A 23,933-nucleotide genomic window follows, 5' to 3' on the forward strand; every position below is an offset into this window, starting at 1 on the left:
GAGTTTCCAAGTAAATCTCTGAAATACGTGATTTAGACAGAACCCCCGACAGAAGATTCCCTATAATGAGGCAGATGGAGGCACTATGGACACCGTCTGACCTGTGATTCGGCGGTGTCTGTCTTTTTAGGATTCCATAAAAGTGCCATCGGCCACAGTTTTGTGCACTTCTGAAAAGGAGACCGCTGAACAGAGGCCAGACGGAGTCCAGAGTAACTCTGCTGCCTCATTATAGTGAATGGATCCCTCTGGGTTTCATCTGTCACATCACTCAGAAATTTAGATGGAAACCCCAATGTAAGTGCTCAGTGTAGAGCACAGGATAAATGTGATCCCAAACGTTATGTAAAATGTTCCCAATAAAAGCTTCAACTAAATCCAGAAAAAAATCAAGTCCTCACTCAGTTCTGTCATCTGTTAATGGAAATATAGGGGGCTTCCATGTTACTGGTAGCACAAAGGCTCTGGAAAAGCAAAATGGTTCCTCGCCCGCCAAAAGAAATTCAGCAAATTCTCCTCTCCCAAATCCAAATGCCCCCTCCGTTCTGAGCCCCAGTGTGCCTAAACCACATTTAGCCCCCACATGATTGGCATTTCTATAGTGATGAGAGCCCGCCTAATTTACGGGTGCCAGTCTCCAGAATCACGGGCTGGGCACAGCATACTGGTCACTACAGCGTACTGGTCACTACAATGGCAGTTTGCAATTTTCACTCGGCAACATTCATTGCTGCTTGTTTCTGTAAAACACCCTTGGAGTCAAAATCATCACTACACCTGTGGATAAATTCCCAAAGGGGCATTGGGGGGGGGCAAGGGACACTCCATTTTGGATTTATTAATTCAGGCCCGATAGATTGTCCAGAGATTGGCCCCCCACCCTTGGGATAAGTACACAAATCTCCAAAAGAACAGAACTTCGCCATTTGGCCAGCGTATTAGAGTCCACATGTTAATGAAGGCGAGGAGGAGCAAAACTGGGACCCCCTGCTCTCTTTTGTGCAAGGTGGCCCACATCAACGGAAAGCTCTAGACCAAGCATCACCGACGTCTACAGATGAATTATGCGAGTACCGTGCACCTCAGGGTTAGGTACAACATACCATCAGAACCCTAGGAGCCCTCTGCACGCACCGCTGCATCTTATATTTCTCTCACTGTCCTGGATACCAAGCAATGGGGACTGGCTCTCCAGAACCACTTAGCCGACCCAAGCTTGGACTCCCCGTATCAGTCCAGCCCCAACAAACCAGTTGAGACGTCAGTCGTCCCGTTTGGACCTCCTCCTAGGAAGTTATGACCCATCCTAGATATTGGGAATTATTCCAGCTAGGAGGTCAAGGGAGGAGAATTCAGTCCAGCCCAGAGCGACGGTGGCAAATATGGGAGGGGGTGAGCTAGGGGTTAAAAGCTAACCACGGCACGGTGGCACAGTTGTTAGCACTGCAGCCTTGCAGCGCTGGGGTCCTGGGTTCAAACCCCACCAAGGACAACATCTGCAAAGAGTTTGTATGTTCTCTCCGTGTTTGCGTGGGTTTCCTCCGGGTACTCCGGTTTCCTCTCACATTCCAAAGACATACTTATAGGGAATTTAGATTGTGAGCCCCATCGGGGACAGTGATGATAATGTGTGCAAAATGTAAAGCGCTGCAGAATATGTTAGCGCTATATAAAAAATAAAGATTATTATTATTATTAAAACCATGGAAGCCACATGGAGACGGACCAGAAACTAAGAAAGTGCCCGTGGATATGAGAGCTTCCCTGGATCCACATGTTACAAGAACCAATAACGAGACACATACAGCTAACTGCTATCCCCAACCTGTACCCTCCCTTTATCTGTACTTCTGGCAGTATTATCTGTATATTACTCTGTATATATTTGTAGTTTTTAGTGCGCCTTTCGGCAATTAAAATATCAATTAATTTTGGTCCGCTCTTTTATCTTGAAACCCGGTCTCCCACGTCCGTGAGTCCGGCTAGTACTTATATGCTACCTGGGGTTGGTTTCTGACCCAATAAAAGCTTGACAAAGGACCCCGGGCTTATATCTAACGAGGAATTGGTGGCAGCATACCGTTCTGGTGTTACTGTGGGATCCTGGCAGTGATGGACCCAGAGGTTTATACATATATCCCCGGCCTGGGACTGGTGATATACAGTATATACCACCCTCACTGCAGAGTGCCCTGATAACTAATATGTGACAGGGCAGCCTCTCCAGCGAATACTTATCCTAGGTGCAGTTCCCTGACTGTCTTGAGAGTAATGGGGCGCTAGAGAGCTGTGACTGTGTAAGCTCAGTCGCAGATTGGTGACGACGGGGGGATATCCGTATCCACCCGGCCCTCATGTTTTCCTTACAATGACCCTGTATTCTTTTCCCGCCTTCAGACCTTTTTCGGCTCTCCACCTTCATGCGTCCTACGACCCAGAAGAAGCCGGTGCAGAAGCTGACGGCCTTCCAGCTCCTGGATAACCTGGATCCGGTGGTCTTCAGCCTGTGTTCCAACGACCAGGAGAAGATAGTCCGGACCAAGCAGTGGCTGCAGAAGCAGATTGAGCAGGAGCAGACGGAGACCACGCTGACAGACGAGAGCGTGGCCGAGCTGGAGGACGGCGACTACCAGAAGATACTCGCCCTTCAGAGAAAGTTCCAGGTGTCTGTTGTCTACCGACCGCCCGACCCTTCCATCCACATCTCTGGCCTCACCCGCGACGTTCTCTGCATTAACAACGAGATCCAGAAAATTGTCAATTGTCTAAAGGACCGAAAAAGCCGGGAGCGCGCGGCGGAGCTGACTGCCAACCTGGTGGAGTGGAGGCACCAGCACGGAGCCAACATGGCCGTGTTCGAGGACATGGCGAACCTGGAGCTGGAGGAGGCAAGGAATGCAAATAAGAGCAGCGTCACCATCCAGAGCGGCAACCAGAAGATCACCGTAGACCCAAAGAACCTGATGGCCACCGACAGCCATGGAAACCGGATCACCATCGAGCGGGTCCTCAAACATGGTAACAACACTTCACCATCATCTCCGGAATGTCACCACCAGGGGCGGGGCATGATTATAAGGGGTGTGGTCTCATCATTATATTAGTGATGTCATCACCGGGGGCGGAACTGGAGTATAAGGGATGTGGTCTCATCAGTGATGTCATCACCGGGGGCGGGGGCTGGATTATAAGGGGTGTGGTCTCATCATTATATCAGTGATGTCATCACCGGGGGCAGTACTGGAGTATAAGGGGTGTGGTCTTAAAATTATATCAATGATGTCATCACCGGGGGCGGAGCTGGAGTATAAGGGATGTGGTGTCATCACCAGGGGTGGGGCTGTAGTATAAGGGGTGAGTCTCATTATATAAGTGATCTCATCACCGGGGGCGGTACTGGAGTATAAGGGGTGTGGTCTCATCATTATGTAAGTGATGTCATCACCGGGGCGGGTCTGATAACCTCTCACATGTATACAGGCAGGCTGTCAGCAGTGATAGATGGGGCTGGGCTGGGGTATATGGGGCGTGGTCTCATCATTATATCAGTGATGTCATCACCGGGGGTGGGGCTGGAGTATAAGGGGTGTGGTCTCCTGTCTGATGACATCATTATATCAGTGATGTCATGCCCTACACTCATCAGACATTTTCTATTAGAGGAGACGTCTCTGAAGTTACCGGACCTCTGGCAGCCGATGAATTCCAGTCCGGTGACGGAGGTTGATGTCGCCGCTGGCTCCGCTGAATACCTACAGGTCCAGCAGCTGTTTGCACAAACATGTCGGAGCCAAATACTGAAGGTAAGGCCTCTTTCACACTTTCGTCTTTTTACTCCCGTCACAATCCGTCAATTTTTGAAAAAACAGGATCCAGTCAATTTTTCTGCTGGATCCTGTTTTTTTCCCATAGACTTGTATTAGCGCCGGATTGTGACAGATGGCTATCCTTTTCACCCGTCGTGCACTGGATCCGTCGGAAAACTGCTGTCCGTCGGGCAGAGAAAACGCAGAGAGGAACTTTTTTTCTGCACGTCGGAAAATCGCTCAGTGACTGGTCCTGCGCTTCCCCTCATCGGCTATAATGGAAGCCTATGGGCGCAGGATCCGTCGCTGACTGTGAAAAGTAGGAATCCAGCGACGGGTTCCATCTTTTCAAACTGAGCGTGCGTGGAAGACTTTCCCTTCAGGGAAATTCTCTCTCGCTCTTTCTCTTTTTACTATTGATTCGGCCTATGCAGCATCAATAGTAACAAGATAAAATGTTAAAAATAATAAAAAATGGCAATATTCTTACCTTCCAGCGTCCCGCGCAGCGTTACCGATGCTCCCGGCAGCTGGCGTTCCCATGGATGCATTGCGAAATGACCCGATGACGTCGCGGCCTCGCGAGACCGTAGTCATCAGAGGTCATTGCACGCAAGGCATTACTGGGAACGCCAGCTGTCGGGAGCATCGGTAACGCTGCGCGGGACGCCGGAAGGTAAGAATATTGCCATTTTTTAAATTATTTTTAAACCTGGTTTGTGTTGTGTATGCGTTTTCGCAGTGTAAAACCGCTGTGAAGACGCATACACTATGTGTGCACATAGCCTCGACGGGTCCGTCAGAAAAACGGATCCAGTGCTCCTGTTTTTTACAATCTGCACAGGATCCGTCTTTTCAACATTTTGACGGATCCTGTGCAGATTGTAAAAACGGAAGTGTGAAAGAGGCCGCCATGTGCAGCGGACGCCCCTGATCCTGGGAACCCTCCCATCACATGATGGCCACACAGTGCAAGTGATGAGGATGACGCTCCCAGGATCCCACCGCCGCCGCTCATCTTGGGGAATTCCTCCCTTCCAGGCTCTGCCCTGTTCTTCTGATTATCTTCTGCTCTGTCCTCACAGATCCAGAGGGTTCAGAACAAGGACTTGTGGCTGAATTACCAGATAAAGAAGCAGCGCATCGAGGTGAAGAGCAGGAGTGCGCAGAGCGAGAGGCGACTCTTCCACGGGACCGACCTGAGATCCATCCAACACATCAATCACAATGGCTTCAATAGGAGCTATGCAGGACGACACGGTGAGCGAGGGCCGAATACAGCGCACTGCAGGGTGCTCCCCAGGAATGCCGCAATGCGAGGGGCACCCCAGAAATGCCGCAATACGAGGTGCACCCCAGGAATGCCGCAATGCGAGGTGCTCCCCAGAAATGCCGCAATACGAGGTGCACCCCAGGAATGCCGCAATGCGAGGTGCTCCCCAGAAATGCCGCAATGCGAGGTGCTCCCCAGAAATGCCGCAATGCGAGGGGCACCCCAGAAATGCCGCAATACGAGGTGCACCCCAGAAATGCCGCAATGCGAGGTGCTCCCCAGAAATGCCGCAATGCGAGGTGCTCCACAGAAATGCCGCAATGCGAGGGGCACCCCAGAAATGCCGCAATGCGAGGGGCACCCCAGAAATGCCACAATGCGAGGTGCTCCCCAGAAATGCCACAATACGAGGTGCTCCACAGAAATGCCACAATACGAGGTGCTCCACAGAAATGCCACAATGCGAGGGGCACCCCAGAAATGCCGCAATGCGAGGTGCACCCCAGGAATGCCGCAATGCGAGGTGCTCCCCAGAAATGCCGCAATGCGAGGGGCTCCCCAGAAATGCTGCAATGCGAGGGGCACCACAGAAATGCCGCAATGCGAGGGGCACCCCAGAAATGCCGCAATGCGAGGGGCACCCCAGAAATGCCGCAATGCGAGGGGCACCCCAGAAATGCCACAATGCGAGGGGCACCCCAGAAATGCCACAATGCGAGGTGCTCCCCAGAAATGCCACAATACGAGGGGCACCCCAGAAATGCCGCACTGCGAGGGGCACCACAGAAATGCTGCAATGCGAGGGGCACCCCAGAAATGCCGCAATGCGAGGGGCACCCCAGAAATGCCACAATGCGAGGTGCTCCCCAGAAATGCCACAATACGAGGGGCACCCCAGAAATGCCGCACTGCGAGGGGCACCACAGAAATGCTGCAATGCGAGGGGCACCCCAGAAATGCCGCAATGCGAGGGGCACCCCAGAAATGCCGCAATGCTAGGGGCACCCCAGAGATGCCGCAATGCGAGGTGCACCCCACAAATGCCGCAATGCGAGGTGCACCCCAGAAATGCCGCAATACGAGGGGCACCCCAGAAATGCCGCAATACGAGGGGCACCCCATAAATGCCGCAATATGAGGTTCTCCCCAGAAATGCCGCAATGCGAGGTGCACCCCAGGAATGCCGCAATGCGAGGGGCACCACAGAAATGCCACAATACGAGGTGCTCCCCAGAAATGCCGCAATACGAGGGGCACCCCAGAAATGCCGCACTGCGAGGGGCACCACAGAAATGCCGCAATACGAGGTGCTCCCCAGAAATGCCGCAATACGAGGTGCTCCCCAGAAATGCCGCAATGCGAGGGGCACCCCAGAAATGCCACAAAGCGAGGGGCACCCCAGAAATGCCACAATGCGAGGTGCTCCCCAGAAATGCCACAATACGAGGGGCACCCCAGAAATGCCGCACTGCGAGGGGCACCACAGAAATGCTGCAATGCGAGGGGCACCCCAGAAATGCCGCAATGCGAGGGGCACCCCAGAAATGCCACAATGCGAGGTGCTCCCCAGAAATGCCACAATACGAGGGGCACCCCAGAAATGCCGCACTGCGAGGGGCACCACAGAAATGCTGCAATGCGAGGGGCACCCCAGAAATGCCGCAATGCGAGGGGCACCCCAGAAATGCCGCAATGCTAGGGGCACCCCAGAGATGCCGCAATGCGAGGTGCACCCCACAAATGCCGCAATGCGAGGTGCACCCCAGAAATGCCGCAATACGAGGGGCACCCCAGAGATGCCGCAATACGAGGGGCACCCCATAAATGCCGCAATATGAGGTTCTCCCCAGAAATGCCGCAATGCGAGGTGCACCCCAGGAATGCCGCAATGCGAGGGGCACCACAGAAATGCCACAATACGAGGTGCTCCCCAGAAATGCCGCAATACGAGGGGCACCCCAGAAATGCCGCACTGCGAGGGGCACCACAGAAATGCCGCAATACGAGGTGCTCCCCAGAAATGCCGCAATACGAGGTGCTCCCCAGAAATGCCGCAATGCGAGGGGCACCCCAGAAATGCCGCAATACGAGGTGCTCCCCAGAAATGCCGCAATGCGAGGGGCACCCCAGAAATGCCACAATGCGAGGGGCACCCCAGAAATGCCACAATGCGAGGTGCTCCCCAGAAATGCCACAATACGAGGGGCACCCCAGAAATGCCGCACTGCGAGGGGCACCACAGAAATGCTGCAATGCGAGGGGCACCCCAGAAATGCCGCAATGCGAGGGGCACCCCAGAAATGCCACAATGCGAGGTGCTCCCCAGAAATGCCACAATACGAGGGGCACCCCAGAAATGCCGCACTGCGAGGGGCACCACAGAAATGCTGCAATGCGAGGGGCACCCCAGAAATGCCGCAATGCGAGGGGCACCCCAGAAATCCCGCAATGCTAGGGGCACCCCAGAGATGCCGCAATGCGAGGTGCACCCCACAAATGCCGCAATGCGAGGTGCACCCCAGAAATGCCGCAATACGAGGGGCACCCCAGAAATGCCGCAATACGAGGGGCACCCCATAAATGCCGCAATATGAGGTTCTCCCCAGAAATGCCGCAATGCGAGGTGCACCCCAGGAATGCCGCAATGCGAGGGGCACCACAGAAATGCCACAATACGAGGTGCTCCCCAGAAATGCCGCAATACGAGGGGCACCCCAGAAATGCCGCACTGCGAGGGGCACCACAGAAATGCCGCAATACGAGGTGCTCCCCAGAAATGCCGCAATGCGAGGTGCTCCCCAGAAATGCCGCAATGCGAGGGGCACCCCAGAAATGCCACAAAGCGAGGGGCACCCCAGAAATGCCACAATGCGAGGTGCTCCCCAGAAATGCCACAATACGAGGGGCACCCCAGAAATGCCGCACTGCGAGGGGCACCACAGAAATGCTGCAATGCGAGGGGCACCCCAGAAATGCCGCAATGCGAGGGGCACCCCAGAAATGCCACAATGCGAGGTGCTCCCCAGAAATGCCACAATACGAGGGGCACCCCAGAAATGCCGCACTGCGAGGGGCACCACAGAAATGCTGCAATGCGAGGGGCACCCCAGAAATGCCGCAATGCGAGGGGCACCCCAGAAATGCCGCAATGCTAGGGGCACCCCAGAGATGCCGCAATGCGAGGTGCACCCCACAAATGCCGCAATGCGAGGTGCACCCCAGAAATGCCGCAATACGAGGGGCACCCCAGAGATGCCGCAATACGAGGGGCACCCCATAAATGCCGCAATATGAGGTTCTCCCCAGAAATGCCGCAATGCGAGGTGCACCCCAGGAATGCCGCAATGCGAGGGGCACCACAGAAATGCCACAATACGAGGTGCTCCCCAGAAATGCCGCAATACGAGGGGCACCCCAGAAATGCCGCACTGCGAGGGGCACCACAGAAATGCCGCAATACGAGGTGCTCCCCAGAAATGCCGCAATACGAGGTGCTCCCCAGAAATGCCGCAATGCGAGGGGCACCCCAGAAATGCCACAATGCGAGGGGCACCCCAGAAATGCCGCAATGCGAGGGGCACCCCAGAAATGCCGCAATGCGAGGGGCACCCCAGAAATGCCACAATGCGAGGTGCTCCCCAGAAATGCCACAATACGAGGGGCACCCCAGAAATGCCGCACTGCGAGGGGCACCACAGAAATGCTGCAATGCGAGGGGCACCCCAGAAATGCCGCAATGCGAGGGGCACCCCAGAAATGCCGCAATGCTAGGGGCACCCCAGAGATGCCGCAATGCGAGGTGCACCCCACAAATGCCGCAATGCGAGGTGCACCCCAGAAATGCCGCAATACGAGGGGCACCCCAGAAATGCCGCAATACGAGGGGCACCCCATAAATGCCGCAATATGAGGTTCTCCCCAGAAATGCCGCAATGCGAGGTGCATCCCAGGAATGCCGCAATGCGAGGGGCACCACAGAAATGCCACAATACGAGGTGCTCCCCAGAAATGCCGCAATACGAGGGGCACCCCAGAAATGCCGCACTGCGAGGGGCACCACAGAAATGCTGCAATGCGAGGGGCACCCCAGAAATGCCGCAATGCGAGGGGCACCCCAGAAATGCCGCAATGCTAGGGGCACCCCAGAGATGCCGCAATGCGAGGTGCTCCCCACAAATGCCGCAATGCGAGGTGCACCCCAGGAATGCCGCAATGCGAGGGGCACCCCAGAAATGCCGCAATGCGAGGGGCACCCCAGAAATGCCGCAATGCGAGGTGCACCCCACAGATGCCGCAATGCGAGGTGCACCCCACAAATGCCGCAATGCGAGGTGCACCCCAGGAATGCCGCAATGCGAGGTGCACCCCAGGAATGCCGCAATGCGAGGTGCACCCCAGGAATGCCGCAATGCGAGGTGCACCCCAGGAATGCCGCAATGCGAGGTGCACCCCAGAAATGCCACAATGCGAGGTGCACAACAGGAATGCAAGATGTACCCCTGAAATACCGCACCACAAGATGCACCCCAGAAATACTCATCTGGAACATAAATCCCAAAAACTGAGAGGAGTACCCAGAAAATAGAGCCCTGGTGAAGTGACATCCTGGTGCTGTGTGTCCTTTCCAAGGTCTTGCCCGCTGTTGCTCACCTTGTCTGGCCCGGGGTCTCTGCATTTGGTCTGCTGTCCCTCTTTGCCTTTCTAGGGGTCCCACTGTGTCCAGGGTCTCTGCATTTCTTCTGTTGTCCCTTTTTGCCTGGCTCGGGGTCCCGCTGTGTCCAGCCTAGGGTCTCTGCATTTGGTCTGGGGCCGTCTTTGTCTAGCTCGGGATCCCGCTGTGTCCAGCCCGGGGTCTCTCTGCATTTGGTCTGGGGCCCTCTTTGCCTGGCTCGGGGTCCTGCTGTGTCCAGCCTAGGGTCTCTGCATTTGGTCTGCTGTCCCTCTTTGCCTGGCTCGTGGTCCCGTTGTGTGGGATTCTCACCATATCAGGGAATTTCCTCCAGTCTCACGTGTGGAGCTGTGTTTTGCTTACACTTGTTGTCATGTCTCGGTTTCGATCCGGTGATCTCTTGCTGTGTAGTCGGTTTCCCATTCTGCTGAGCCACAGCCTGTTTGGTCTCTGTCCATCTACTGATGGCTCTTTTGTCCGATCACCTCTTGGTCCGGGCTGTTTATTCTCGCCCCAGCATCGCTGCTGGCTATATCTGTAGATGGCGTCTCCTCAGCTAGCGATGATCTTACTGTTGCTTTTCCTACGGTTTGGTGTGCGTCTTCCTCCCCAGCACCCTTTGCTTTCCTTTATGTTTGGGCTCTGGAAGGTTTTCCAACCAATCCTGCTGTGGTTCTTCTTGTTTTCTTCCGTCCTTCCTGTGTGTGTGAACACGTTTATAGATCGGGGCATTTTCTGCAGACTTCTGTGCATTTGACTTTATAGTCAGTATTATTTTGTGCATTTTTTTTATAGAGGGGGTAGTTATGGACATTCTGGGTAAGACTGTTATGAAAGGCAATTCAGTACCACAATGGACATAGCGGTCAGAGCACATACAGTGATCTGACAATAACCCAAAATCATAGAACGAACTCTGAGATGTGGGAACTCTGCAGACCGCAATCCCTGATCCTCTCCAAACAACACTAGAGGCAGCCGTGGATTGCGCCTAACTCTGCCTATGCAACTCGGCACAGCCTGAGAAACTAACTAGCCTGAAGATAGAAAATAAGCCTACCTTACCTCAGAGAAATACCCCAAAGGAAAAGGCAGCCCCCCACATATAATGACTGTGAGTTAAGATGAAAAGACAAACGTAGGGATGAAATAAATTCAGCAAAGTGAGGCCCGACTTTCTTAACAGAGCGAGGATAGGAAAGGTAACTTTGCGGTCTACACAAAACCCTAAAGAAAACCACGCAAAGGGGGCAAAAAGACCCTCCGTACCGAACTAACGGCACGGAGGTACACCCTTTGCGTCCCAGAGCTTCCAGCAAAACAAATAGACAAGCTGGACAGAAAAAATAGCAAACAAATAGCAAAGAAGCACTTAGCTATGCAGAGCAGCAGGCCACAGGAATGATCCAGAGAAAAACAAGTCCAACACTGGAACATTGACAGGAAGCCAGGATCAAAGCATTAGGTGGAGTTAAGTAGAGAAGCATCTAACGACCTCACCAGATCACCTGAGGGAGGAAACTCAGAAGCTGCAGTACCACTTTCCTCCACAAACGGAAGCTCCCAGAGAGAATCAGCCGAAGTACCACTTGTGACCACAGGAGGGAGCTCTGCCACAGAATTCACAACATAAGACGACGCTGAGTGGAGCGCCATTGTCTACATTTCTGGTGCTGACCTCCACGGTCAGATTAGGGACTTTTCTAGTCTGAACAGGGACCTGTTGGGTTCCAGTGTTTGTACATGACTCGTGTGATTGTTGTTATAGTCTTAACTCTCGTTTTGTCTCCTCACAGCCGCCATGTATGGAAACGGAACGTACTTTGCTGTAGCCGCAAGTTACTCTGCCCAAAGTTTCTCTCCAGCTGATGCCAGAGGCCAAAAGCACCTGTACCTGGCCCGGGTCCTCACAGGAGAGTTCTGTGCCGGCCAAAAGGGAATGCTGGCTCCACCGGCCAAGAACGCAGCTAACATCACCGACCTGTACGACAGCGTCACCGACAACCCGGCCAGACCCACCATGTTCATCATATTCAATGACATCCAGGCGTACCCCGAGTACCACATCACCTTCTGCTGAGAGGCCGCCACATACAGGCCTGGACTTTGCTGCCAACCAGGGGCCACAATGCTCTGCGGGCCTCACCTGTCACATCATTTATTGTTCTATCCTAGTTCTTCATGGCGACCAGCATTTAGGAGAAACATGTTCTGGACCCTTCTCCCAATGTGGACCCCTGAACTCCCCACCGGTGGTCTCTGCGCCTGAATCACTTCCCTACCGTCTTATCTGCTACTTTCAGACAGCTTTATGTAGATTGTTGCTCCTGCATGAGGCAGCTGTGGACATCCTCATGGGCAGCCCGGGACGATGGAGCGTCCCGGATGTGGTAGAACAGCCGCAACACCCGGCAAAAGCCGTCACTTCGGAGACGGTCAGTAAAATTCAGAGGTCCGGCTACTCCAGTACAATATCAGTGAGCCCACCTTAACCCCAGCCGCACTATTCACATCACGTCCCTGGAAGTCGAAGACACTGGAGGATTCAAAGACGTTGCTTGATGGACCTGTCTACAGCAGCTTACTGACGGCGTCCATGTACCCGTCTACAGCAGGTTACTGACAGCGCCAATGTACCCGTCTACAGCAGGTTACTGACGGTGTCCATGTACCTGTCTACAGCAGCTTACTGACGGCGTCCATGTACCCGTCTACAGCAGGTTACTGACGGCGTCCATGCACCCGTCTACAGCAGGTTACTGACAGCGCCAATGTACCCGTCTACAGCAGGTTACTGACGGTGTCCATGTACCCGTCTACAGCAGGTTACTGACGGCGTCCATGCACCCGTCTACAGCAGGTTACTGACAGCGCCAATGTCCCCGTCTACAGCAGGTTACTGACGCCGTCCATGTACCCGTCTACAACAGCTTACTGACGGCGTCCATGTACCCGTCTACAGCTGGTTACTGACGGCGTCCATGTACCCGTCTACAGCAGGTTACTGACAGCGCCAATGTACCCTTCTACAGCAGGTTACTGACGGCGTCCATGTACCCGTCTACAGCAGGTTACTGACGGCGTCCATGTACCTGTCTACAGCAGCTTACTGACAGCGCCAATGTACCCTTCTACAGCAGGTTACTGACGGCGTCCATGTACCCGTCTACAGCAGGTTACTGACGGCGTCCATGTACCCGTCTACAGCAGGTTACTGACGGCGTCCATGTACCCGTCTACAGCAGGTTACTGACGGCGTCCATGTACACGTCTACAGCAGGTTACTGACGGCGTCCATGTACCCGTCTACAGCATCTTGCTGATGGTGTCCATGTACCCGTCTACAGCTGCTTGCTGACGGCGTCCATGTACCCGTCTACAGCATCCTGCTGATGGCGTCCATGTACCCGTCTACAGCTGCTTGCTGACGGCGTCCATGTACCCGTCTACAGCTGCTTGCTGACGGCGTCCATGTACCCGTCTACAGCAGGTTACTGACGGCGTCCATGTACCCGTCTACAGCTGCTTGCTGACTGCGTCCATGTACCCGTCTACAGCAGGTTACTGACGGCGTCCATGTACACGTCTACAGCAGGTTACTGACGGCGTCCATGTACCTGTCCACAGCTGCTTGCTGACGGCGTCCATGTACCTGTCCACAGCTGCTTGCTGACGGCGTCCATGTACCTGTCCACAGCTGCTTGCTGACGGCGTCTATGTACCTGTCCACAGCTGCTTGCTGACGGCGTCTATGTACCTGTCTACAGCTGCTTGCTGACGGCGTCTATGTACCTGTCCACAGCTGCTTGCTGACGGCGTCTATGCACCTGTCTACAGCTGCTTGCTGACGGTGTCTATGGACCTGTCCACAGCTGCTTGCTGACGGCGTCTATGTACCTGTCTACAGCTGCTTGCTGACGGCGTCTATGTACCTGTCCACAGCTGCTTGCTGACAGCGTCTATGTACCTGTCCACAGCTGCTTGCTGACGGCGTCTATGTACCCGTCTACAGCTGCTTGCTGACGGCGTCTATGTACCCGTCTACAGCTGCTTGCTGACGGCGTCTATGGACCTGTCCACAGCTGCTTGCTGACGGCGTCTATGTACCTGTCCACAGCTGCTTGCTGACGGCGTCTATGTACCTGTCCACAGCTGCTTGCTGACGGCGTCTATGGACCTGTCTACAGCTGCTTGCTGACGGAGTCTATGTACCTGTCTACAGCTGCTTGCTGACGCGTTCTATGGACCTGTCCACAGCTGCTTGCTGACGGCGTCTATGTACCTGTCCACAGCTGCTTGCTGACGGCGTCTATGTACCTGTCCACAGCTGCTTGCTGACGGCGTCTATGTACCCGTCTACAGCTGCTTGCTGACGGCGTCTATGTACCCGTCTACAGCTGCTTGCTGACGGCGTCTATGGACCTGTCCACAGCTGCTTGCTGACGGCGTCTATGTACCTGTCTACAGCTGCTTGCTGACGGCGTCTATGTACCTGTCCACAGCTGCTTGCTGACGGCGTCTATGTACCCGTCTACAGCTGCTTGCTGACGGCGTCTATGGACCTGTCCACAGCTGCTTGCTGACGGCGTCTATGTACCTGTCCACAGCTGCTTGCTGACGGCGTCTATGTACCCGTCTACAGCTGCTTGCTGACGGCGTCTATGTACCCGTCTACAGCTGCTTGCTGACGGCGTCTATGGACCTGTCCACAGCTGCTTGCTGACGGCGTCTATGTACCCGTCTACAGCTGCTTGCTGACGGCGTCTATGTACCTGTCCACAGCTGCTTGCTGACGGCGTCTATGTACCTGTCCACAGCTGCTTGCTGACGGCGTCTATGTACCCGTCTACAGCTGCTTGCTGACGGCGTCTATGTACCCGTCTACAGCTGCTTGCTGACGGCGTCTATGGACCTGTCCACAGCTGCTTGCTGACGGCGTCTATGTACCTGTCTACAGCTGCTTGCTGACGGCGTCTATGTACCTGTCCACAGCTGCTTGCTGACGGCGTCTATGTACCCGTCTACAGCTGCTTGCTGACGGCGTCTATGGACCTGTCCACAGCTGCTTGCTGACGGCGTCTATGTACCTGTCCACAGCTGCTTGCTGACGGCGTCTATGTACCCGTCTACAGCTGCTTGCTGACGGCGTCTATGTACCCGTCTACAGCTGCTTGCTGACGGCGTCTATGGACCTGTCCACAGCTGCTTGCTGACGGCGTCTATGTACCTGTCTACAGCTGCTTGCTGACGGCGTCTATGTACCTGTCCACAGCTGCTTGCTGACGGCGTCTATGTACCTGTCTACAGCTGCTTGCTGACGGCGTCTATGGACCTGTCCACAGCTGCTTGCTGACGGCGTCTATGTACCCGTCTACAGCTGCTTGCTGACGGCGTCTATGTACCCGTCTACAGCTGCTTGCTGACGGCGTCTATGGACCTGTCCACAGCTGCTTGCTGACGGCGTCTATGTACCTGTCTACAGCTGCTTGCTGACGGCGTCTATGTACCTGTCCACAGCTGCTTGCTGACGGCGTCTATGTACCTGTCCACAGCTGCTTGCTGACGGCGTCTATGGACCTGTCTACAGCTGCTTGCTGACGGCGTCTATGGACCTGTCCACAGCTGCTTGCTGACGGCGTCTATGTACCTGTCCACAGCTGCTTGCTGACGGGTTCTATGTACCTGTCTACAGCTGCTTGCTGACGGCGTCTATGTACCTGTCTACAGCTGCTTGCTGACGGCGTCTATGTACCTGTCTACAGCTGCTTGCTGACGGCGTCTATGTACCTGTCTACAGCTGCTTGCTGACGGCGTCTATGTACCTGTCCACAGCTGCTTGCTGACGGCGTCCATGTACCTGTCTACAGCTGCTTGCTGACGGCGTCTATGTACCTGTCTACATCTGCTTGCTGACGGCGTCCATGTACCTGTCCACAGCTGCTTGATGACGGCGTCTATGTACCTGTCTACAGCTGCTTGCTGACGGGTTCTATGTACCAATGGTTTAGGTTTCTTTTTGACAGGAGATCAGGATTACTCCACAGATCCCAGGCGGAGGTCACTGTAATAAGGGAACACTCCCTCCTTTTTACTAGGCTCGTGGCGAGATCTCAAGGACGTGTCGGATCCTTGCGGGGTGCACGGCGAGCTGTAGGAGTGCACGGAGCTGATCGGATAGAAGCTGCTGTATGTCTGGAAACTACCGGCTCCTGAAGCCAAAGGAGGGACAGAGCCACAGAGCTTACAATCATGGGCACAGGGTCTCTGCTGGCTGCCGTTCTCTCAGGTGCAGGACTCTCCCCCTGGTCTGATTCCCGGACATCACCACTATGTGCCTTATAGAGATGCCCTGACCTGTTACTGCCAATCTGTTACTGTATCACTGACACACTGCGACGATACGTGCAATATCTCAATAAAGTCTCTGCTGTCTGATTGTGTCGTAGAGGGCGTCTGGCTCCTAAAGAGATGGCTGTGCTCACACCTGGGAAATAGCGCCACTATGAATTGTGAGAAATGAAAGGTGTGTAACACTCTGAGGTCTCCTAGGACTGCGTCCAGCACTGCAGATATGTGATGCTGCAGTGTCCTGCTCTGGGTAGAAGGATGGGCGCTAGTGATGGCAGCCGGTGCAAGGACGCGCCACACTCTCGCCGTTCTTAACCCCTTGGTGCCGCAGCCAGTGTTCACCTTCCTGACAGTCTTCTGGTCGCACTGATTATGAGATTGCTTTTTGTAATACTTCATGGCGGTCCCTCCGCCCTGTGGGCACCGGGTGACTTTACGTTACAGTCGTTTTTTCACACCCATTTATTTTGTTAGGATATTAGAAGGGTTATGTAACGAATGGAAACGGAGGCACAGGTGGTGACGTGCACATTCGTTTATTGAACTCATTGTGGAACCACTTCCCGGGGGGCTCCGGAGGGCGCGAGACAAAGCGAGCCCCGGACTCCCGTAGTAAGACCCCTCAAACAGGGCCAGAATGGATAGTTCGGGAGACACAATGTGCTACCTCCAGTTAGACCCCGGGCATGTGGAAGCTGACAGCCGGACTGGCGGGCAGGCAGGTACTGCAAGTAGCGGAGAACCAGACAGGAAGCAGGCAGCTCAAACGGGTAGCAGGCAACAGCTGGCACGGAGAGAAGCAGGTAGTGCAGGCATCTCCCCAGAAGGCGAGGGAAGCATGAAGGGTATACTGAGGAGACAAACCAGAATTAGCGAGGTTCAAGTTGAGCATTACACACAAGAGTCAGGAACCTGAGAACTAGCAACAGAAAACACTTGTTGCTCAGGCACCTCCCTAAGGGCAGAGCGTCATGTATCCGCTTCTCAGCACGTGACATGGGGTTGCACCTGCGAGGGTTAATCTGTCTCCTCTCAGTTCAGCATTCAACCTCTGTCCTATGCTGCATTGGGAGCATAAATCACAAAGACATACTGATAGGGAATTTAGATTGTGAGCCCCAGCGGGGACAGTGATGATAATGTGTGCAAACTGTAAAGCGCTGCGGAATATGTTAGCGCTATATAAAAAATAAAGATTATTATTATAAATCACACCCTAACACACTCCACACACCCCACTCATACACGCTGCCACCACTCACCGAATACACGGGCGATGAGTTCCGGAAATGCTACTGCTACTGTCTGCCAATTAGCAGGATCACACACTTTCAGGCTATGGATTCTTTCGAGCATACAAGGTTCAAACTTATTAAAGTTTTAAGCTATAATAGAAAAGGTACAGTGCTTACAATAAAAAGGTATAAAAATATGGAAATAATAATAATTTTTATTTATATAGCTCAAACATATGCCGCAGCACTTTACAAATTATAGAGGGGACTTGTACAGACAATAGACATTACAGCATAACAATAATCACAGTTCAAAACGGATACCAAGAGAAGTGAGGGCCCGGCTTGCAAGCTTACAATCTATGAGGCAAAGGGGAGACACGAGAGGTGGATGGTAACAATTGCTTTTGTTGTTCGGACCAGTCATAGTGTAAGGATCAGGGGTTCATGTAAAGCTGCATGAGAGCACGGGTAGGGTGGTAGACTGAGACCAGGGAGGAGATGTAGGGTCGTGCTGAGCCATGGAGAGCTTTGTGGATGAGGGTAGTAGTTTTGTACTGGATTCTTGAGTGGATGGGTAACCAGTGTAATGACTGGCACAAGGTAGAGGCATCGGTGTAACGACTGGTGAGGAATATGATCCTGGCTGCAGCATTCAGGACAGATTGGAGAGGGGAGAGCTTGGTAAGAGGGAGGCCGGTTAGTAGAGAGTTACAATAAAAAGTGACATACAAATGTGCAAAACAGTTATAAACATAAAGGGAGAAAACTTACAGAGATATCTAAACTTTGCAGTCCGGCATTCTGCTCTCTGAGGGGGTGATAGATAGGGAATGGATCACATCAGCTTGGCTACCCATCAATCTGTGAACAGCTTTCTATGTGTAAAGGCCTAATTTATAGAGTCAACCTGGAGGTCAAATTTCTAAACCAGCCTATATTCTAATCCTTGGTTTGTGACTGGATCCTGGCTATTTTACCAATGAATACAGTATTTTTCTTTGAACCTATTTGTGTGACCTTTCTCATAGTAAATAGTGTCATGCTGTAATTGGCCTATCTGTTCAAAAGAATCAAAAGGTGTCAAATGTTTCCACTTGTGTGTTCAGGACATCCCCCTGGGGTTTCTGGAGACTAGGAGACTGCTCAGGATATTATTATTATTTATTTATATAGCACCATTGATTCCATGGTGCTTTACATTGGAAGGGGGTTACATAGAAATTACAGATATCACTTACAATAAACTAATGGTACCGTCACACAGTGGCATTTTGATCGCTACAACGGCACGATTTGTGACGTTCCAGCGATATATCCGTGACGTTCCAGCGATCTCGCTGTGTCTGACACGCTCCTGCGATCAGGGACCCTGCTGAGAATCGTACGTCGTAGCAGATCGTTTGAAACTTTCTTTCGTCGTTTAGTGTCCCGCTGTGGCGGCATGATCGCATGGTGTAACAAAGGTGTGCACGATATTGTATACGATGTGCGCATAGTAACCAATGGCTTCTACATCGCACATACGTCATGAAATTATCACTCCAGCGTCGTACATTGCAAAGTGTGACAGCAGTCTACGACGCTGGAGCGATATTGTTACGATGCTGGAGCGTCACGGATCGTGCCGTCGTAGCGATCAAAATGCCACTGTGTGACGGTACCCTAACAATGACAGACTGATACAGAGGGGCGAGGACCCTGCCCTTGCGGGCTTACATTCTACAGGATGGTGGGGATGGAGACAATAGGTTGGGGGTTGCAGGAGCTCCGGTGTTGGTGAGGCGGTAGCTCCGGTGTTGGTGAGGCGGTAGCTCCGGTGTTGGTGAGGCGGTAGCTCCGGTGTTGGTGAGGCGGTAGCTCCGGTGTTGGTGAGGCGGTAGCTCCGGTGTTGGTGAGGCGGTAGCTCCGGTGTTGGTGAGGCGGTAGCTCCGGTGTTGGTGAGGCGGTAGCTCCGGTGTTGGTGAGGCGGTAGCTCCGGTGTTGGTGAGGCGGTAGCTCCGGTGTTGGTGAGGAGGCAGCTTCGATAGTGATGAGGCAGCGGGGTCAGTGCAGGCTGTAGGCTTTCCTGAAGAGATGAGTTTTCAGGTTCCGTCTGAAGGATCCGACTGTGGTTGATAGTCGGACGTGTTGGGGCAAAGAATTCCAGAGGATGGGGGATATTCAGGAGAAGTCTTGGAGGCGGTTGGGTGAGGAGCGAATAAGTGTGGAGGAGAGAAGGAGGTCTTGGGAGGACCGGAGATTACGTGAGGGAAGATATCGGGAGATTAGTTCAGAGATATATGGAGGAGACAGGTTGTGGATGGCTTTGTAGGTCAGTGTTAGTAATTTGAACTGGATACGCTGAGGGAATGGGAGCCAGTGAAGAGATTTGCAGAGGGGGGAAGCGGAGGAGTAGCGAGGAGAGAGATGGATTAGTCGGGCAGCAGAGTTGAGGATGGACTGGAGAGGTGCAAGGGTGTTAGCAGGAGGCCGCAGAGGAGGATGTTGCAGTAGTCAAGGCGGGAGATGATGAGGGCATGCACAAGCATTTTAGTAGATTGATGGTTGAGGAAAGGACGGATTCTGGAGATATTTTTGAGCTGGAGGCGACAGGAGGTGAAAAGAGCTTGAATGTGCGGTTTGAAGGACAGGGCAGAGTCGAAGGTTACTCCGAGGCAGCGGACTTCCGGTACGGGGGAAAGCATGATGTCCTTTACTGCGATAGATAGATCAGGTAAGGAAGATCTATGAGATGGAGGAAAGGTGATGAGTTCAGATTTGTCCACATTGAGTTTGAGGAAGCGAGAGGAGAAGGAGGATATGGCTGATAGACACTCTGGGATTCTGGACAGCAGAGGTGACGTCTGGGCCAGAGAGGTAAATCTGAGTGTCGTCAGCATAGAGGTGGTACTGGAATCCATGGGACTTTATGAGTTGTCTCAGGCCAAGTGTATAGATTGAGAAGAGTAGGGGTCCTAGAACAGAGCCTTGGCGGACTCCAACAGAGAGAGGGTGGGATGAGGATGTGGTGTGGGAGTGGGCGACGCTGAATGTGCGGTTGGAAAGGTACGATAACATAGGTGATGACATTTGTGAGAGCTGCAGTCTCAGGACAGATGTTAATTTACTGCTGGTCATACATCCATACATATACATATGGGCTCCCAGGACCTCTCCTCAGGACCGAACCCCTTCCAATCTACGAGAAAAAAGGTTTCTTTCCCCTTACTCTTTTTGTGGCCAAAATATTTGCTACATCATAGACATCCTCCTCGCTGACGGGCTCAGGAGTGGTACCAGGGACATCCTCCTCGCTGACGGGCTCAGGAGTGGTACCAGGGACATCCTCCGCTGACGGGCTCAGGAGTGGTACCAGGGACATCCTCCTCGCTGACGGGCTCAGGAGTGGTACCAGAGACATCCTCCTCGCTGACGGGCTCAGGAGTGGTACCAGGGACATCCTCCGCTGACGGGCTCAGGAGTGGTACCAGGGACATCCTCCTCGCTGACGGGCTCAGGAGTGGTACCAGGGACATCCTCCTCGCTGACGGGCTCAGGAGTGGTACCAGGGACATCCTCCTCGCTGACGGGCTCAGGAGTGGTACCAGGGACATCCTCCTCGCTGACGGGCTCAGGAGTGGTACCAGGGACATCCTCCTCGCTGACGGGCTCAGGAGTGGTACCAGGGACATCCTCCTCGCTGACGGGCTCAGGAGTGGTACCAGGGACATCCTCCTCGCTGACGGGCTCAGGAGTGGTACCAGGGACATCCTCCTCGCTGACGGGCTCAGGAGTGGTACCAGGGACATCCTCCTCGCTGACGGGCTCAGGAGTGGTACCAGGGACATCCTCCTCGCTGACGGGCTCAGGAGTGGTACCAGGGACATCCTCCTCGCTGACGGGCTCAGGAGTGGTACCAGGGACATCCTCCTCGCTGACGGGCTCAGGAGTGGTACCAGGGACATCCTCCTCGCTGACGGGCTCAGGAGTGGTACCAGGGACATCCTCCGCTGACGGGCTCAGGAGTGGTACCAGGGACATCCTCCGCTGACGGGCTCAGGAGTGGTACCAGGGACATCCTCCTCGCTGACGGGCTCAAGAGTGGTACCAGGGACATCCTCCTCGCTGACGGGCTCAGGAGTGGTACCAGGGACATCCTCCTCGCTGACGGGCTCAGGAGTGGTACCAGGGACATCCTCCGCTGACGGGCTCAGGAGTGGTACCAGGGACATCCTCCTCGCTGACGGGCTCAGGAGTGGTACCAGGGACATCCTCCTCGCTGACGGGCTCAGGAGTGGTACCAGGGACATCCTCCTCGCTGACAGGCTCAGGAGTGGTACCAGGGACATCCTCCGCTGACGGGCTCAGGAGTGGTACCAGGGACATCCTCCTCGCTGACGGGCTCAGGAGTGGTACCAGGGACATCCTCCTCGCTGACGGGCTCAGGAGTGGTACCAGGGACATCCTCCTCGCTGACGGGCTCAGGAGTGGTACCAGGGACATCCTCCTCGCTGACGGGCTCAGGAGTGGTACCAGGGACATCCTCCTCGCTGACGGGCTCAGGAGTGGTACCAGGGACATCCTCCTAGCTGACGGGCTCAGGAGTGGTACCAGGGACATCCTCCTCGCTGACGGGCTCAGGAGTGGTACCAGGGACATCCTCCGCTGACGGGCTCAGGAGTGGTACCAGGGACATCCTCCGCTGACGGGCTCAGGAGTGGTACCAGGGACATCCTCCTCGCTGACGGGCTCAAGAGTGGTACCAGGGACATCCTCCTCGCTGACGGGCTCAGGAGTGGTACCAGGGACATCCTCCTCGCTGACGGGCTCAGGAGTGGTACCAGGGACATCCTCCGCTGACGGGCTCAGGAGTGGTACCAGGGACATCCTCCTCGCTGACGGGCTCAGGAGTGGTACCAGGGACATCCTCCTCGCTGACGGGCTCAGGAGTGGTACCAGGGACATCCTCCGCTGACGGGCTCAGGAGTGGTACCAGGGACATCCTCCTCGCTGACGGGCTCAGGAGTGGTACCAGGGACATCCTCCTCGCTGACGGGCTCAGGAGTGGTACCAGGGACATCCTCCTCGCTGACGGGCTCAGGAGTGGTACCAGGGACATCCTCCTCGCTGACGGGCTCAGGAGTGGTACCAGGGACATCCTCCTCGCTGACGGGCTCAGGAGTGGTACCAGGGACATCCTCCTCGCTGACGGGCTCAGGAGTGGTACCAGGGACATCCTCCGCTGACGGGCTCAGGAGTGGTACCAGGGACATCCTCCGCTGACGGGCTCAGGAGTGGTACCAGGGACATCCTCCTCGCTGACGGGCTCAAGAGTGGTACCAGGGACATCCTCCTCGCTGACGGGCTCAGGAGTGGTACCAGGGACATCCTCCTCGCTGACGGGCTCAGGAGTGGTACCAGGGACATCCTCCTCGCTGACGGGCTCAGGAGTGGTACCAGGGACATCCTCCTCGCTGACGGGCTCAGGAGTGGTACCAGGGACATCCTCCTCGCTGACGGGCTCAGGAGTGGTACCAGGGACATCCTCCGCTGACGGGCTCAGGAGTGGTACCAGGGACATCCTCCTCGCTGACGGGCTCAGGAGTGGTACCAGGGACATCCTCCTCGCTGACGGGCTCAAGAGTGGTACCAGGGACATCCTCCTCGCTGACGGGCTCAGGAGTGGTACCAGGGACATCCTCCTCGCTGACGGGCTCAGGAGTGGTACCAGGGACATCCTCCTCGCTGACGGGCTCAGGAGTGGTACCAGGGACATCCTCCTCGCTGACGGGCTCAGGAGTGGTACCAGGGACATCCTCCTCGCTGACGGGCTCAGGAGTGGTACCAGGGACATCCTCCGCTGACGGGCTCAGGAGTGGTACCAGGGACATCCTCCTCGCTGACGGTCTCAGGAGTGGTACCAGGGACATCCTCCTCGCTGACGGGCTCAGGAGTGGTACCAGGGACATCCTCCTCGCTGACGGGCTCAGGAGTGGTACCAGGGACATCCTCCGCTGACGGGCTCAGGAGTGGTACCAGGGACATCCTCCTCGCTGACGGGCTCAGGAGTGGTACCAGGGACATCCTCCTCGCTGACGGGCTCAGGAGTGGTACCAGGGTCCTTAAAAAACGAGCTCAAGATAACTGGTTTGAGGAGGGAAATGTGAACGGAGTTCGGCACACATAAAGCAGGCAAATTTAACTTATAGGAGACGGCATTCTTTTGTTTCAAGACCTCAAAGGGACCGATGAAGCGAGGTCCCAATTTGTAGGAAGGCATTTTCAGACGGACGTACTTAGAGGAGATATACAAAAAGGTTGCACTCTATCGTGCCAAAGTATGTCGAATAGGAAATACATGAAGTAGGAAGAGCAAAATGGCTTTTTGAACATTAGGAAAAATATTTATGAGACGCTTTGCACAGAATTTGGCCAAATAGTGTGAGCCCATCAACCATCGTCAAGGTGGTCTCATTAATCTGATGAGTCCCTGACCTCCCTGTCCAATGTGGACACTTACCGAAGGCCAATGTCTGTATTTCTGGGTGACTGTGGACACATCTCTCAGTAAAGACTACATATGGGCTGGCCGGAACCCATATATCTAGCGTCTCATAAAT

At 54.4% G+C, this 23,933-nt stretch overlaps 1 protein-coding gene across 2 annotated transcripts in view; it reads left to right on the top strand.

The window, feature by feature from the left end:
- The window catches only part of LOC138644318 (protein mono-ADP-ribosyltransferase PARP14-like), a 148,739-nt gene extending 134,877 nt beyond the window's left edge, over positions 1-13,862 (top strand). For both annotated transcript variants that reach the window (XM_069732568.1, XM_069732569.1), the window contains 4 exons: positions 2,398-3,018; positions 3,661-3,803; positions 4,892-5,066; positions 11,545-13,862. In XM_069732568.1, the coding sequence (XP_069588669.1) occupies positions 2,398-3,018; positions 3,661-3,803; positions 4,892-5,066; positions 11,545-11,828 (1,223 nt within the window). In that variant the 3' untranslated portion in view covers positions 11,829-13,862. The remainder of the gene's footprint in view (positions 1-2,397; positions 3,019-3,660; positions 3,804-4,891; positions 5,067-11,544) is intronic.
- The last annotated feature ends 10,071 nt before the right edge of the window (positions 13,863-23,933 follow it).

The sequence above is a fragment of the Ranitomeya imitator genome, chromosome 7 (assembly GCF_032444005.1).
Source record: "Ranitomeya imitator isolate aRanImi1 chromosome 7, aRanImi1.pri, whole genome shotgun sequence".
In the NCBI taxonomy this organism is placed as follows: domain Eukaryota; kingdom Metazoa; phylum Chordata; class Amphibia; order Anura; family Dendrobatidae; genus Ranitomeya; species Ranitomeya imitator.